General features: G+C 38.7%; 2 protein-coding genes across 4 annotated transcripts in view; one reads left to right on the forward strand and one right to left on the reverse strand.

Annotated features, from left to right (window-relative positions):
- The window catches only part of LOC126371863 (serine/threonine-protein kinase unc-51), a 39,102-nt gene that overhangs the window by 14,523 nt on the left and 6,541 nt on the right, over positions 1-18,038 (forward strand). For 2 of the 3 annotated variants that reach the window (XM_050017252.1, XM_050017254.1), the window contains exons 3-11: positions 7,998-8,214; positions 8,505-8,578; positions 8,681-8,841; positions 9,970-10,106; positions 11,070-11,162; positions 11,957-12,088; positions 15,735-15,937; positions 16,777-16,878; positions 17,656-17,782. In XM_050017252.1, the coding sequence (XP_049873209.1) occupies positions 7,998-8,214; positions 8,505-8,578; positions 8,681-8,841; positions 9,970-10,106; positions 11,070-11,162; positions 11,957-12,088; positions 15,735-15,937; positions 16,777-16,878; positions 17,656-17,782 (1,246 nt within the window). The remainder of the gene's footprint in view (positions 1-7,997; positions 8,215-8,504; positions 8,579-8,680; positions 8,842-9,969; positions 10,107-11,069; positions 11,163-11,956; positions 12,089-15,734; positions 15,938-16,776; positions 16,879-17,655; positions 17,783-18,038) is intronic. The other variant, XM_050017255.1, reaches the window with a different exon arrangement.
- Positions 4,185-7,171, reverse strand: LOC126371870 (uncharacterized). Its single transcript, XM_050017268.1, has 4 exons — positions 6,727-7,171; positions 5,680-6,136; positions 5,455-5,592; positions 4,185-5,258 (listed from the first exon to the last, which is right to left on the reverse strand). The coding sequence occupies exons 1-4, from the start codon at positions 6,768-6,770 to the stop codon at positions 4,530-4,532; spliced, it is 1,368 nt and encodes a 455-aa protein (XP_049873225.1). The 5' UTR covers positions 6,771-7,171; the 3' UTR covers positions 4,185-4,529.

The following is an 18,038-nucleotide window of genomic DNA, read 5'->3' on the forward strand; positions in this document are numbered from 1 at the left end:
GCACCCTACATCGTATATTAGATGCGGCTAAGTTATTCAATAACAATGCATTACCATATCTGTTTCTTTGCATAACTCTGCGGTTTTTTCATATTCCTGCCACAGCTATGGTTAGCGGAACCAACAACACATTACAGACATCCGCAGCTACCGATCGAAACCCTTAGTTTCCCGCTATGTAATTATAGCGTACACACCTGTTTCGATCGATTTACAGATTATACACGCTGATATGCATATATACTTATGAAATGCTAGCATGATCTGTCAAGTGTAGAGAGTTTTGCCGCTCGGCTGAGTTTCTGATTCGATCTACATAATGAGAGTGATGTGATACATATGTGATCAGTGGTCAGTCGGCTAGACAAATCGACGGTGTGGTTGCGTCAGGCGGGTTTCTCTGGCAGCGCGCCCCTGCGCCCCCTGCTGCCCCCTGCCGCCGCGTTGGAAAGTGACGCGCCGGAAACCGCAGCTTTCTACCGGCCTAATGCTCCTGTCATTCGAAATTGCCCCTCTATGCGTGAAACCGATGCGTTCATTCTTGATTCCCCTCCAAAGCTGCTGCGCGTCATTTCCAACTTTCTGATAAAAAGATATTGTATTATCTTGATAAATCTTAACAGGCGAAAACATTATATTATTGGTACTTTACCTACAGGAGATAATGATAATGTACCTACGTTTTAACTCTCCCTGAAAGTAATCTGAAACCATTATATTAATGTTTTACCTGCCCATAACTATAATTAGTTTCTGTTCTGACGTATTTTTTGTTTGTATCACACACGTCAGTACACGCATGCGCTGTTTCGCGAATTCTGGTCACGTGTAGTTTGGTTCAATCTTCGGTTTACAGGCAGGCAGGCACGTGTGAGACGCGCGACCGCTAAGTGCTGTGTTTCATGTCGTTATATTTATGTCCAATCTAACATTTTGCCGCATGACCAATGGTGGAAACTATACCCCACACTGGAAACTATAAAGCACTAAACAAAACACTACCATTTTCCTCTCTATCTTTTCTCGCAATCGTATCGGTATCCGATGAGAGAATTACAGCTTAGTTCTAAGAAATGATAGTAACCTGATGATAATGGGACCGCTTAAATGTATCGTGAGACGCGGAACAGTACGCTGGGCAGGCTAGCAACATCACTCTACGTCACATACATTGCCTTATAGAGCTTAGGCACGTTAAGACCTCGACGGTCTTATGTGGCACACCTTACGGTATACTATGTGCTATTTCTTTCTTTCTCAACCATAAAGAACAATCTAGACAACGAGGCACTATTTACTTAGCATCGATATAGTAAACTATGGGAGTTAGCTACTATACTACTAAATACTTATTATTATTATTTATTTATTTTGATTTTGGTTTATTTTTCCGTTTGTGTAGGTTCTGTTCTGCGTAAATGTAATGTACCTGTCTGTCTGTGGTGTCCGAAAATAATAAGTATTTCTTTATTTTTTTCTTAAAATATCACGTAAGCGTTACTAACTAGATATAAGATGTAATTACAAGTTGTAAATAACTACATATAGTACAATTTCATAAGAATAAGTTTATCCTGTAAATGTTTTGTGAATTTGTGTGCAATAAAGTGTTTTATTATTATTATTATTAATTTCATATTATCTTAAACTACTCGTACTTCTCTTGACCTTTACCTGTACCGTTCTCGTTTATATGGAAAGTTCTTGTGACTCGATAAAATCAGAAATAAACTGTTGTCGAGGTGCGCTGCAGTGTGCAACGTTAATCTGCTGGTATATACTTAGGTAGCTGTTTAAATGGCTTCCATGAAAACAGGCATGTGGCTGATAGGATTTAAACACTCCCCTATTGCAGTATCAACATAAATCACCGCGAGTAGAGTTGACTGTTGCACGTTCGCTCGTACCGCATGCAATACACTCGGCATTTTAAAGGTGAGAGGTTGTCGAGACCGGCTATCAGGCATATCGCCTTCATTCTCTTAGATTTTTATAACAAAGACAATACAGTCTATTTTACACCAACAGATAAAAACAGGTAAATACAGTTGCATTATAGCAGTCCTTTCAAATTGTCCAATGAAACAATTAAAGTGTGAAAGACCTTAGTCTCATTATTAAGTTACGACTCCGTTCGAAACCTTTCTTGTTACAAATATAAGGAGAAAGTCAGTGCTTAAAAAAGTTATGCTTTTAGCAAACGTTCAAATTAAATACGTTAAGTCTTTAAAAAAAACGTTATTGTAATTGAAAAACGCAAATCGGGGCCAGTGCGCTTGAGTCATATCACACACACGTGTCGTTGATCAAAAGGCGGAGCGCACGCACTGGCAGATACATACGGCACAACGTACTTTTGCGCAGTTCGCAAATCCACCGGGCGTAGACCTGGCTGGCGAGTCAATGACCCTTCGTATTCAGGGAGAATGATTTTGATAGTCCCGAGCTTGACTGAATGTCAAGAAGATTGGAATTGAGAAAGTGGAACTGGCTCGACCCGCAGCGGCCAGTGCAACTATTGTATAGCGAGGCGAGGCTAACGGAACGGTACGGATTGTCGGTCAAGCAGTCAGCCGCACATCCGCTGGCGGCACGCAACCGACTGCTCTCACAGCGTCTTTTGTCACATCAACTTTCATCTCCATTACCTCGCCGCCATTGTTGCTATTTCCATTGTACTCATAAGTGCATGTGACCCCCAGTCGACAGCTCATGTCTCATTGCTTTTGTTATGAAAAGTTATATAGTTTCTCCATTTACGCGTTACAGCTAATCTTTTTCATTCTGCACAAACAAAAATCATGTTTGTGGAAAGAAATGTTGCGCTGACTCGAACAACTATGCAGCACTAAAGTTGTTATCGAGTACCTAGAACGCAACTGAAAGTTCCGCGCGTAAAATCAAAACATGCGCACGCTTCTGGTAATGACAAAACACTACGCAATATTTTTATCGGTTGTGTTGTGAATGCGCCGGCGGTAGTAAATAAACACCGCTAGTCGCTACGTAGTCATTTGGCTGTCTAGGTTTTATGTCAACAACTTGGTACTAAAAGCTTTAAGGCAAAAAACTTGAATTCCAATTGACCCCGTAATCATTATTTGTTGGCTACAGGTTTTCGTAGACAATACATGTCTGTAAAATTTACATTAAATTACAGGAAATGTAAAGTTAATATTAATTTACAGGACGTTATTGTCGAGTTCATTACTTAGATTTTTTACTTTTATTTTCAAACACCTACCTTCAAGGTATACCGCGAAAGTTTTTGCCCCAGTACAGTGAGTCTCTTCAAGTCGATGTGATACGAAGCATACTTCTACATTTACTGTGGATGTTTTGTGCATCCATTTATGTTATTTCGGAGTAGGTGTGCACTAAGATTCGAAAACGTTTCATTATCAATAATAAATAAATTCCTACGCGTATGTGTATTTACTTCGTGGAATGGAACATGTTTACATGCGATCCGTTATAAATTGTATGTATTTTTTAAATAATTATTTTCTTACCTAATACTTGCGTCGCAAATGTTATACATACTAAGTATGAGTAGGTACATATGTGTAGGTATTTTTTCTTAATATTCCGGGCGTCGCACGCTCGAATCTGAAGTTTTTATTCTGAAGTTAGCTCATATCTATAGTATCATTTCATGCTTTACATGTTTGGTTAGTAAGATTAATGTGATGTATCTTCTTCATAATAATATACGTACGGTCACGAGCATTAATATGTATACACTTTGGTACCATATCACATTAACTTTTTTGACAAATTGAACTGTAAGTCTCACCAAATGTCAAATATGTTAGTGCGACAGAGTCCTAAAGTGGGTAGATTATATTGCTCATGACTGTACGTATTGTAGACTGAATTTGTATTGTATGTATGTCATAATTAAAATACAACATATTATATATGTATATTATAAAAATATATTAACAGCTACCTAAAAAGTAGCTAGTAATACATTTTTATTTCAAATACATATCAGACTATATAATATTTTTAACGTTTTATTCTATTCATATTATTATTATTCCATTCAGAATCAATAAACTAAGTACTTAGTTTTATATACACAGGACGACTGTATTCCGTATATCTAGGTCACTATTAAGCAACCTATTTCACGCCAATTTCTTTAATTTATATATCTACCCGGTATATAAATATGCATAAAAATGTATATCGTTTATTATCAATTATTACAATTAATATACAACCTTACTACATTGTATTAAAGTACAAAACAAATTATGCACGTCGCCCAAACTGGCATGTTAATTTATTTACATTTAAATACATTAACGACCTTACCAAAACTTAAATAATGTTATCTATAATTTACATACTTGCATGCATCATAAACATGACATCACGACCGTAATCCTCAACGGTTGTAGAAACAGCGGACATTTTGTGAGAAGACTCTCAAATTAACATTGGTAAATAAATAATATTGCTACACAACATTCAGATCGAAACCATTCATATCAAATGACAAATAAGTAAGTATGTTTGCCTTATACAGGAGATTTGTCCTTGTCTTGCAGAGGAACCTCCTCAGGTGACGTGCCGTTGCCGTTGGCAGTGCCGCCTCCCCGCTCGGCGGGCCTGGGTGACGAACTAAATCTGTTCTTTATTGAACTCCAGTTCTTTTTGATTGTAATACCAGCGACTACAACTACCATACCAGCTACAATAATACCAATCACACTTTTATCAACTCCTCCAGTTTTGGATTCGCCTGTTGTAGCTGCTCCAGCTTTAACTTCTACATTTGTGGTATCTTTTGGAGCTTCTACGATATTATTCAACTTTTGCGGCGTACTCTCTTCTGCTATGTTGTTTATCAAAGCACGTCCTGAAGTAAGAGACACATTCTGGTTTGGTGATACAGGGTTTTCTGTTGATTGTTCACTTTTAGCCATGTTATCGTTATTTCCTGCCGGCGTATCTTCTGTAGCAGAACTTGTCTCAGTATTAACATTATCAGTATTGATAACAGGGTCGGCATTTTCATCGCCTTCGAAAGAAATCATGCCAGGTAGCGTGGCTTCAATTAGATCATCGTCGATTACCTGAGGAGCATCCGCACACTCAAATAATTTAGTGTCACATGATTCAGTACATACAGTTTCCAAACTCGATTTCAAGGTACTGCACAAGTTCTGCAGCAACTCGGCGTTAGATGTTGCCAAAGTTACCCTACGAAGAGCTTGGAAGTTCGAAAGAGTCTCAGCCCTCAGGTCCTGAAAATTCCAATAATCATCTTTGTTATTTTTATATACTTGTTTTGTTTAAGGTGATTTTTTAATATTGTGAGTCAAATTCTAAGAATTACGATATAATAATCGTCAACACGGCGATTACTTGTTTCTATTTTATCCGTACTATTATCACTAGTTTCAAATTACTATTATTTCGCGAATACCATATTCTACTTACCGTTCTCATATCATTGCCTCCCAAATCGAGCTCTTCCAGTTTGGTTAGAACAAGACTGTTTTTCAAATCTTGCGGATATTCTATCAGTCTGTTATTGGCCAATTTCAGCACTTTCAGTTCAGGTAGCTCACTAACCGACTGAAATTAAAAGAAAACAATTGTATTTATATTTTTTGTTATCATTAAACTCTACAATATTTATTGAATAGTGATTAAGACACTTACCCCTAAAGCCAAATCCATTATGGAATTGTTCTCGGCATTCAATACTTTTAAAATTTTCAGTGACGAAACTTCTTTAGGTAACGTTGTCAACTTATTTTTCTGTAGATTGAGTACGGTAGTTTTCGGGTCTATTGGCGACGGGAATTCTGTCAGGTCATATCCGGAGCAGTCAACCACGAAGTCGTCGCTTTCTCCCTCATAATGACAGACGCACGGTTTTGGACAAGATTGGTCTTCAGAGGTTGTAACAACCTCAGATAGCAGATTCGTGGGCTGTACTTCTTCTAGCAGTGGTGCTAGTGTAGTTTCTGTCGCTGATGTAGTTTCAGAAGGTACTGGCGGCTCGTCTATAGTACCACCGCCGCTGCCTTCGATCACGTCAGCAGGGTTCTCCGGCGGGAATTGGTTATCATTTTCAATGGGGATATCGTCGCTCTGACCTGTTACTGCAGTGGCCCTGAAATTAGTATTCCAAGTATCAACACGTGACTATCGAACTACCAGCTCCTTTATCGTAACGAGCTGACGCAAAATCGTTGCAAGAGATAAAAAATGCGATAACTACAAGGACGTAACTAGCACACAATATGATCGTTATATTTTAATTGTATAAAATCTTTAATTGTTATCATTTTCTTTCTTCTGTACCTATTTGACACAATTCACAATACCTACTAATATTTTAATGATGATAGGCGATGGAGGCTGGTGTTGATTCGTTTTTAAATTAGTAGGTACTGTTAAATGTGTCCGTTGTTCATAAGACTTTATTTGAAATCCGATACCTATACTGGAATGTTAATTGATAGTAATTTACATTTGTATAATGGACAATCCGACACATATCTGGAGACAAATATGAGAATGTAACACGTGTCCTTCCAAGAGATTGTACTGCTATAAAATATTTTAGGATGATAAAAAAGGAAAGAAACAAATGCGTGACCAATTTCACTAACGGTACGCATAATCTTCTAGAATACGTTAATATTTAATCATTTTTCAAGGTAGCGAACACATATAAAACTGAAAAACACGAACACTTACGCAACGAATGCCAGCAACAATACGCAGAGATGTTTGGGCGTCATGGTCACTATTCGCAAACACCGCGGAGCACCGTGCCAACTGAATTCAGGAGTTACCTGCCGCAGCACTAGTACCAGCGGCCCGCAGGCACATAGCTCACTGACACTTATAACTATTATCGCTCAATGATAAGATTACCCACGGCATGGCGCGGCTTATCACAAATCAGCCCCGATAACGATGTTCCGTGCAGACATGAAAATAATATATTGGAGCTACTTTTCAATATCACCTTGTGAAACATACGCACACGGCGCGGTTCGCCTGTGTGCACTGGTGTCCTAATGTTATGAACTGAAATGCTCACAATCTTTCGAACATAATTTTCATTGTACGTAACTTGCGAATGTATAATAAAATGGACTTTACACTATACCGCTGAAGCTAGTCTGGCCGCGCCAACGTAAACTGCCCCATCTCTAACTAAACTACCGTCCATGATACGAGTATTATTAGAATCTGCGCGCATCAAACCTGCTGGCATTACGTTAACTTTTATTTATTGTTAATGAAAATCTTATCTCTATTTTCCATACGCGGTAATCTTCGACTTCGAAGAGCGATGATGCTCTGACCGGAAACTCTTCGCTTATTCACACGATATTCTTAGTATCGATAGGAGTTTTATCTTTAGGATGTAGACGTTTACGTCAAAATTAAACGTGACTGTCACTTTATCGATAATACTGCTCGCCTCTAGGCTGCTAATAAAACTAACCGCACCCATATACGTCGTCATCGCAGGAACAGATTTGTTTGATTTGAGCCTATTGAGAGTATTGTTCAATACTCTTAAGCGCGTCATGACTTTTATGTTCTTTAAACCACATATTATAATAATGCGGCTACTTGAAGGTCTGGCTGATATTTTAGATCTAATACACGCCATTAAACCATTGTACATGCGGAGTACTTGTACAAACAAATACCTTGACAGCTCTATCTGCGTATAAAAGGAAGATACCAAACTACGCAGTGATTATCGCATATCCAAAAACGTTTAACAATAGCTGACTGAATACGGAAATGCATACATAATGTTATGTCGTACGGTTTTTAAATTTTCTGGTAGGAACAATAATTATACCATTTGAACAAGCAACGAATGTGAAAATGGTCTTTGTTTTCAAGGGAAAATATTATGTTCCTACATCTTTTCAAGTTCACACACATAAAAATAGATATGGCAAAAAAGGGCGATGACAAGCGTGTTTTGTATTGTGTCGCAGTATTGCAACGGCGGCGACTTGGCGGACTACCTGCAGGCCAACCGGCTGCTGAGCGAGGGCACGATCCGCCTGTTCCTGCGGCAGCTGGCCGACGCCATGCGCGCCATACACGCCAAAGGCATCGTCCACCGCGACCTAAAGCCGCAGAACATCCTGCTGACACACAGCGTCGCGCCCCCGCGCACCCCGCAACCCTCCGAAATCACACTCAAAATCGGTAACTATACCTACGTTATACCCTCTTGATTTGTATAATATTATGCTATACTTCATTTACATTACGTATTTACATCTTACATGAACCGTTTTCTTTAATAATACAACACAAATAGATACCGATCGGTAGTAATTTATTAATTGCAATTCGAAAGTTCTAAATAATCATTCCCTGCCAATCAGACCGCTACAAAATAAGACGTGATTGATTTAGATCTAGACGTAGTTCCGCCCTTATTGCTTAAAATTGATTCAGTATTTTGTGTTCAACTGAAGTTTCTTTCCGTACAGCTGACTTCGGCTTCGCAAGGTTCCTTGAAGAAGGAAACATGGCCGTTACACTCTGCGGCTCACCGATGTACATGGTAATCAATCAAACTCGTTTACATATTAAATTGTATGCTAATGTATTGCAAGAATTAGTCGGGCCAATTAAAACGTTTTTCATCGAATGTGTTACGTTACAGGCCCCTGAAGTGATAATGTCTCTGAAATACGACGCAAAAGCGGACCTGTGGAGCCTGGGCACGATCGTGTACCAGTGCCTGACGGGCAAGGCGCCCTTTCAGGCCACCACGCCGCACGAGCTGAAGGCTTTCTATGAGAACAGCGTCGATCTGCAGCCCAAGTGAGTCAAACAACGCAAAACCTCGCCAAAGCTGAAAAATATAAATAGACACTTTTTGCGTTCCAACTACGACAGTCCCCAACGACCGGCTCGCTTTTGTCAACGAACTACTTCAAAGTGTATTGGTCTCTACACAGGTCGAATGTGTATTGCGACCGCAACAATTTACGAATATTTTTACGTGATTAGTTGGTGCGTCCCTACATGCGTCTTAAACAGTGATATAATCAATCAAGTATCGACATATCAACTTCGATAATCATGTAATGAAATAATTACCTATATTTCTTTTTTATTAGCTACTGTGTCTAATTTAATATTCCGTTTTTATTACTTTTACTGCAATATCCTAAGTAATATAATGCGTAGGTAGAGTTTTTCAGCTGATATATTCATATTTAATTCGGGTCTAGCGAAGTGTAACAAAAACGTGATTTTTTGCTGTCAGTTTTTGTAGCGTTGCCATTGCCATATCTACGCAGTCAGCGTCCATGTTCAAGGTCTACAGAAAGACGTACAAAATTAAATGTTGCCTCCACTATTACGAGAATCTTGACATTTATAATGTCCGATTTATTACAATTCGCGCAATAATAGATTTTTATGTAATGGACAGTAATGTTTACGTGTTCAAAACAAAACAACTTTGTATTATGTAGATAGAGTAATATCATCAGCTGTTTTCTGTTGCATTGTACAGTTATTATTTACTATAGGTAGAGTACGTTTGTGTAGTCATAGTCGTAGCTCAGTAGACAGTGCGTCTGAAATGGTCAGTCGGCATTATTGTTCACACGCCAAACGTGCTTTAATGATAGAATTGATGGAGGAGTCCCACTGGCTGTCCTTCTGATACTAGTTTCTCATTTGCGGAATTAATTATAGAAAGATTAAGCCAAAAAGATATAGGTATCTGTTCTCCGGTAGACATAAGCGATGTATACACATTATATACATTGAGAGATTATCGAGCTTGAATGAAACAGGACCGGCGTGCTTGGAATACCGACTAGTAAATGAAAATGATCTAGGAAAAACAGAGTTGGAGCTTGAGCAGAGCAATAAAAACGGCGCTTATTATTATTAATTTATCCCAAAAGTGAATATATGAGTACCGCGTCGTTGCAGGATGCCGGGTGGCACGAGCCCCGAGCTGTGCAGCCTGCTGATCGGGCTGCTGCGCCGCAACCCGCGCGAGCGCATGCCCTTCGAGGTGTTCTTCAACCACCCCTTCCTGCAGCGCCCACGACACCCCTCCATCACCAGTAAGACCTACGTACTTATATTATCCCGACATGATCTTTGCGTCTTTACCCGCTTCTTAAATATCTATAAGCAATAAGGCAATAAGGCCGCCTATTGTGCTTAATTTATTCGTTTGTACATGTCCTATACTTATGTCTTTCTGTAATAAAGAATTATTGATTGATTTGATTGACATCTTAAGGCTATTTTGAGGAGGCATATACCCAGTAGTGGGACGTATATAGGCCATTTCTGTTATGTTACGATCCTTCCACTCCATTAATATTTGTACCATATTTATTATGTCAACAACCCACTGATAAACATGTCACCGAACTTTCTATCAAACATATGAACCTATAAAAAGAAAACAAGTGACCTATGATTCATTAATTGTCGTCTGCGGTAAACTTTAGCTTTTGCTTTTATTTACATCGCGTTGCTGAATACATTAAACGCTAATTTATTTTAATAACTAATCATTAGTAACCTATTCCATTGTTTTTGCTTTCGAAACTTAACTATCGCGCATTGTGTATATTGTTTTTCTATAATGATTTCTACAATTGTTCCACTGTCATACATATAGCGAATTATTTAACATCTTTATGTGAGAAGCTACTGACGCAAATCTGTTCTAATAAAATAAATTGTTTCGCTATTACCATCACTAAACAAAGTAACTGACAACTTTCCACGCGTTCGTTTCCCACCATATTGTTCGCACGTCATCATTCTCTGGCAATGAGCAGCCGTAGTACATGAACCTGCATAAAATCGATACTGCGTGTTACTTTCAGCAGCTGCCAGCGAGTGCAATCTGTATATATTATCTGCAATATAACACACGTAGTTCGATTTCATCGTTTGATTCACGCTCATTTACATATCACGCTTTCTAGTCCATGATTTTTTGAACTAGTTCCACGTACAATACACTTGATAACTGTGCAGTGTAGTCACGGCTTGTGAATATTGTTCAGGTTTGGATTCGGATCTTCCTGACATATTGGAGACTGATCTAGAGGGCCGAGTTGGTACTAACTGTTACCTAGAAGAGTCGTGGGAGAGTCAGGGTATACCTCAATTTTCATTTAACTCGCTTTTGTTTTGTGCATGGGGTGGGACGCATACGTGTGACGATCTATGTATGTGTTCGTGTCTATATAATTTTCATACTGAACTGGATATTGCTTTAAGTAGCATGGCTTCATTGAGGCGTATGTAATTCGGATCTAGACCGCAGCATAAGCTCGGTTCAAAATTTCAAGGACTATTATATCACCTGCAACCATCGTAATGCGTCACCGCTTATTCTTTCATAACATACTATCCCGAGTGTTATAAACAAATTAGCAGAGACTGTTTTAAATACAAGTTAAACCTGCCTTAAGTTCATTTACACAATACAAATCTGATTGGTGATCGAAAATGCATTTATTTACATTGGTGATCTAACTTCTCTGCTACTTTGTCAATGTTTATAATTAAAATAATTCAATTAGGTTAATTAAATTAAATTACGTTAGAATTAAAATAATGGTATGCTATTTCGTAGTTAAGTTTTAAACACGTTTACGTCATCACTCAAAGGGTGTTCCCGTTATCGATTTATAAGATGTGTCATCGTTGAATAGGTGTAGTGTCTCGTTTGTGGTAAATGAACCTAAACCCAAGCGTAGACGTAGGTATTAGTATTTGACATCCGATTCATCTTACACTAAGCCACTGTTATAACTAAAGCCGGTGAATTCAACGGCAGTGGGCAAGGGTCGTTAGTTTCGGCAGTTTCATAGTCATAGTAAGGGACATGCAAGGAGTAGCATACCACGACGTATTCCAAGTGTATTATAAGTGTCCTCCACCCCAGGAGCGAGCGGCAGCAGCTCACAGCTGGCGGGCGGCGCCGGCTTCCCCGGGCGCAGCGCGCGCCCCGCGGCCGTCGCGCCCGCGCCCCTGCTCGGACTGCCACAGCCCAGGAAGACACAACCCACCTCCTCTGGTAAGCATGACCGCTGAGCCTTATCCATTTTAGGCGTCGGCTGCTACCCGCCCCAACTAACCCGCTCTCCACGCCGCCTCCATCGAGAACATTTTTACAATTCTACGCAGTTGAACGCGCTACTCCCCGCGCTGCAGTCTCTGGTATCCTGTTTAATGCTTTAACTTACAAAAAATTAAGCTTCCACATGCATTGTGCCTTAACACCGTAGTTTGATTTTTATATTTACCTATTATTTATATACCAGAATGGAACCCGCTCAATAAAGATATAAAGAAACAAGTCGCAAGAACCTTCTGAGCGAGGAGTGGTCATAAAGATATAATAATGGCGATATACTTGATATTATTAGTGATCTGTTTAGCGAACTGAAAAGTATAATGACGTCAATAAAGATATATTAGTGTTTCGGCCAAAATACGGGATTCGTCTTTATTTCGGTTTCGGCTGCCATCCGGTCGAAGCTAAAGCCGAAACCGAAACTGAGTTCGAGAGGAACTTAAAAACTTGACTATTGCATAAAAAGCAAAAATAATCAAGTTACTTTTTTTTAATAGCATAATCTTTTATTTCAAAATATTAACTAGTATTAATTAGTTACCTATTTATTTTATCCACGATAAAAAAAATCGGCCCTAAAACCTAGTTCCGGTCGGACACTAGTTGTCATTTAAGAATTTGTATACCTATGAAAAGTTATAGGAAGGACTAAAACAATATTTATGTATATATTTTTTTAATTATTAATACCTTGTCTGAGTGGAATAATCTACATTATCAATAATTCTTCATTAGAAATTGATTGATTTTAGGAAATTGATTGATCTATCTGTAGAGTTGACGTACACATAATTGTGTAATAATTTGATAGGATATCTTGAGTGACGTATTCTTATATCGTTTTCCTCGTCAAGTGAAACACCTCACCTATTGATTTAACGTTTATATTTGTATGAGAAATTGTAGTTATTTATTAGGGTATTGGTTCAATTTTGACCTTTAAACAAGCTTGTATGATTGTTTGATATATAATTTTCCCACTAATATAATTATTCTATTAAGTACTCAGTTGCAAATGTTACTTTAGTCCCTTTTTTAGTTTACTATACTGTTTTCTTACTTTATCTTTCAAAAACAACATTTCGGTAGCAAAAACAAATCATTCACAATATAACAATGTCATATAATATAGTTGAGTATGTAAAAATAGTCAAGCTTATCAAATACTGAAGAGATAAGATATTGCCAGGTAATTCCTTATATAAATCATTATTGTCGAACGTCAGCCTAATTACTGAGGTGATCTATGCACTGCAATGCGTAAACATGAATAAGATAACCCATTGCCCTTGAGGACCTAGCGCGTATCAAATTTATTGTAGCTATAATTCATCGGTTCCACTGGTTTTCAGAACAACACACCTATTTATTGTCCGTCCGATCTCTTGTTACTGACCTCTTTCTAGAGTTTCTAAGATAGTAAATATTAATAACTGCCTTGTGATAACCTCGACCGTGAACAAATAAATCATTTACAATAAAAATATTTGCAAACCGATACTGAACTGTATTAATTTAATATTTATTTGTTTTTACGAAAGGCATTAAGATTTCGAAACCTAGTTGTTTTTATAAATCTAGAACTATGAACAAAGTAAAGAGCGCGATTCGCGGTACTTATAAAAATTAAATATCTAACACGTTCATTGATTTAATAAATATTTCGGTAGTCATTCAATGTGGTAGAGCGAGATGGAGTGTTGTATTCCTTCTTACTTGATAACTAAATGGAGACATAATCTATCCAAGAAAATGCTGTTTATGTAACGATATTGTTAATCTAAATATACGGCATAATCTAGTGCCGTGTTGCGGGCATTATGCCCGCGGTTATAAATTGATGTGCATATTCTACTATGACCTTCATTGCTTGTAAAAAATATGTACGATGCTTTACGACCAGGTACTTTTGTTTGATATTTTCATTGATAATACTAATTCTGTTTATTTCACGCTCAGCTTACGTATATAACTTGTGGTAGAAGTCTAATAATGGATCACCTCTTGTTTTAACACGGAGTAATCATTACGGTCGAAGAGCTGATAACCTGTTACTAATAATTGCATCATATTTATATTGATAAATATGATGATCATTGGACCATAGTTGCTTTCTTGTAATTTGTAACAGGATGTCAGATTAAAGCAATTATGTAAGGAGTGCCTGTGTACAGTGTCTATGTGTTACAATTAGTATAGGTAATCATGTATTGATAAAGATGTATCGAATCCTCTGGGAGACACCCTTTGGACCTCTGACCAAAGTGAGTGAGTCAGTAGAACGTTCCGAGTGTATCATTGAGGTCAGTAGGACTCGCAGGGCGCGTATTCGGGGCAGATCGCGTAGATTGCAAGTACTCGTGCACCGCGGTGCAGTGCTCGGCTAGCTATTGTTGGTTCATGTTTTCTATTTTATGCAAAACATGAACTGTTACTAGGCCCCTCAATAACCAGAACGCAGCAGTTTTCAAACCGTATCTAAATGAAAGGTGTAAATAAAATAGGCTAGAGATCTATCTGAGATATATCTAACTGAGATACTTTTTACGAAACATGAATACGAAAAATTATACATTTCTATGGAATATGTTAAGAAATTCACAAATATGACGTCAACAATAGTCACACGTCGCAATCTTTGTTATGTAATTCTTAATTAAAATTCGTTAATCATTCAAAAAGAAAAATGGGATTGATTTTTAAACACCTAAACTGGCTCCCAGTTGTAGATTCGTTTTATAATTTATCTTTGACCAAGTCATCTAGCCTGCTGTCTAATAAACAAATGTATTCTTTTCAGTTAGTTATTAATCGCGCCATATTTGCTAGGTTTATATTAAAATTAAACAATATTTTAGCTTCAATTGTCTCAGGTGTGTCAGTTATTTTATTATCCCCTCTGGTTGCGTGTGAGGAGGCCTGTGCCCAGTAGTGGGACGTATATAGGCTGTTTATGTTATCTATAGCCTGTGGTTAAATCCATATAATATAGGCACCGAGTTCAACAATACCAATAACCCCAATTTCTGAATATATCTACTAAATATAAACTTATCTTGTCGGGTCAAGTATTCTATTGTTTGTTTCTGTGTCACCCTGCCTAACGGACAGTAGGTGTGCGACTGTCGGCCTATTTAAGTCACATTGCGCCTGAATCCAGACATTTCTATGCATCACTAACGTACAATAAAGGTAAATAGGGCGCGAGAAGGTCGGCCGACAAGTAAAATTAGCGCAAGGGTACCGGAGTTGTAAAGATTATATTCTAATCGCAAATATTATAAATTATTCGTTGAATTGTATAAGTGGGTTTAGTTTGCTTGTTTTTGTTTGAATCATACGGATATTTGTTTTACACATCATTTGGAAAGATCGCTAGGAACAAGATAGACAAGGTATTCTCTTTGCCGATACTGAGTACGTCGTTATCAAAATAAAATAAACCTTAATTATTGGATACAATGTTTAACATGTGAGTTTCACTTTTTCCATAGGAAAATGTCCAATCCATATCATCAATCGTTGTCTAATATCCCCTCTCTATTTTACCATACAATGAGCTATATTACTGCTACCTTTCTTGTAGCGGAGTCATCAGACAACACATGGGCAGGCGAGGAGGACTTCGTGCTAGTGGAGGCGACGGAGTCCGGGTCGGCGGAGTGCTCGGGCGCCAGCTCGGGCTCGGAGGCGGCGCCGCGGCCGCAGTCGCTGGCGCTGCCGCCCGCCGCGGCCGCGCCGCCCGCGCCCGCCGCGCCGCCCCACGAGCCCGCGCCCACACACGCACGGGTCAGTTGCTCATGTTGTTTATTCATGCCGCTTCTGGCGGATAAATTTTCATCTAGTTTGATAGCTTTAAAGATATTGCCATCTTTCGTTTACGTTACGACAAGTGTTCTTCAAACTGTACATAGTTTATATACCTGTGTATCCATTATGTGAACTACAGAGTAATAAGTAGTCACAGCTGTAGATAGCTATCAAACACCAGCAAAATCTCATCGCACTAGTAAAACATGTTATGGTAACTAAAAGTGTGTCATTATAGAGCTTTACAGTTTGGCAGAAAGAACGTTAACATAAAATAATTGTTGTAACGACTGAAAAAGCCAACAAGATATGCAGCTTATAAAACACACAGTATATATATATGTTACTGTTCACCATGCCACTTAAACTTAGGCTCTAGCGGTACAATGACATTGTTACTAAATTGATTCATTATAGAGCTATTTAGCTCTAAAATCACCCCTACTATAACAGCGGCTTAGCATGTAGCTAGTTTGGTCTCCGTCGCATAGCACGCCCGTCATGCCACTACAACTGTTAACCACAGTACTAGTGTGAATAAATTGCATCATTATGGAGCTATATATCTGTAGCTCTTAAACGATATATACAATATTGTATAACGTACAATATCATCGTTGTAGTAACTGTGGCTAGAATCATGTAGTGAGCACGCATTGGTTGGAGGACACGCCCGTCATACCACTAAATTGTAAGCTCTACTGCTAGCGCGACTAAATCGCATCACTACAGAGCTTATAGCTCTTAACTCATACCACATCAGCGCTGTAGTAACTGCGGCTAGAGGCATGTAGTGAGTGTGGCGGTATGCGTTGCAGGGCGCGCTGGCCACCGCCAGCGTCCCGCGCTCACAGCCCATCGACGTGCTGCGCTCCAACAGCCGCAACATGCCCAACATCGGCTCGCTCTCGCCGCCCTCTGTAAGTTACCTCACACACACTATACTCCAAAAATTCAGCTTGATTGTACACTAATGCAATAGATACATAATATATGGCTTTGACACCTGTCATCAAGCAATATTTAACGGAGTACAATCACGTACATAATCATATTATAAATATACACATAAACACATGTCATCCTTGATGGGGTTAACAGAGCCACATGTAATCGGCGGACGACTTGCAACGACTTTTGATACGGACATTTTTTATTCTGTCTAATCTAAAATCAAATCTAATCAAATCTAAAATTAGTTCTAGTTTTAGTTGGGAAGCCTCGGTATACGTAAACTGTAAGATTTACGAAAAACATATTTCTTTATTTTTGTAGTTTATTATATTTATTTATTATATTATATTGCATCACTGCTGAACAAATAAGATTTATTTACAAGTAAATAACAATAGTAATATTCTACTTTTACAAACTTTTCCACAAATGTTATATTAATCAGCTACCTAAACGAAAATATTTTGTAACATGCAATATGCATGCCACACACATTATCAGCGATAAACTCATGTCGCGTTCCCTTGGAGAAATATTTCATCTTCAAGTACTTCTATATTCGGCATCGCGTTCTGCTGTTCGCGCATGTTCTTCGAGCGTTCTGTTAGCGCACACAAAATGGCGGCGCGCCGCCGACGCAATCCCTAATAGGGTTGTGCAGTGCCCTAAGTAATCAGAAGAGACAACTTGCAGAAACTTTTTGATTAGTAACATGTTTGGTTAATGTTGTGATTGCGTTGCAGGTGCCGTTCACAGGAGGGTCTATGGGGACGCCTCCGTCGACGCGTCGACGCAGCCAGTCCGGCAGCTCCCCGCCGCCCTCGCTGTGGCAGGTCTCGCCCACCAACGCCAGCCCGCTGCGTCGATCTGGTCAGTACGAGATCATGTGTGCGTCAAGCTAGCGGCCTCAAAAAAAAAATGGGCACGAAAAAATAATTTGACCATACCAAAAAATTGTACTCTTATTGAAAAAAATAGTACCTGTTGTAAAAAAAATAGTACCATCACGGTTCTGGATTTATAGCCATGTTTTATTGCACTTGCTAGCTTGACGGTGAGCGAAATTTGGCGAGAGTTAACGACAAGGTCTTTCGCTTTGATTTAAACGCCAAAAAATAGTACCGAA

The sequence above is a fragment of the Pectinophora gossypiella genome, chromosome 13, assembly GCF_024362695.1.
Source record: "Pectinophora gossypiella chromosome 13, ilPecGoss1.1, whole genome shotgun sequence".
Classification (NCBI taxonomy): Eukaryota; Metazoa; Arthropoda; class Insecta; order Lepidoptera; family Gelechiidae; genus Pectinophora; species Pectinophora gossypiella.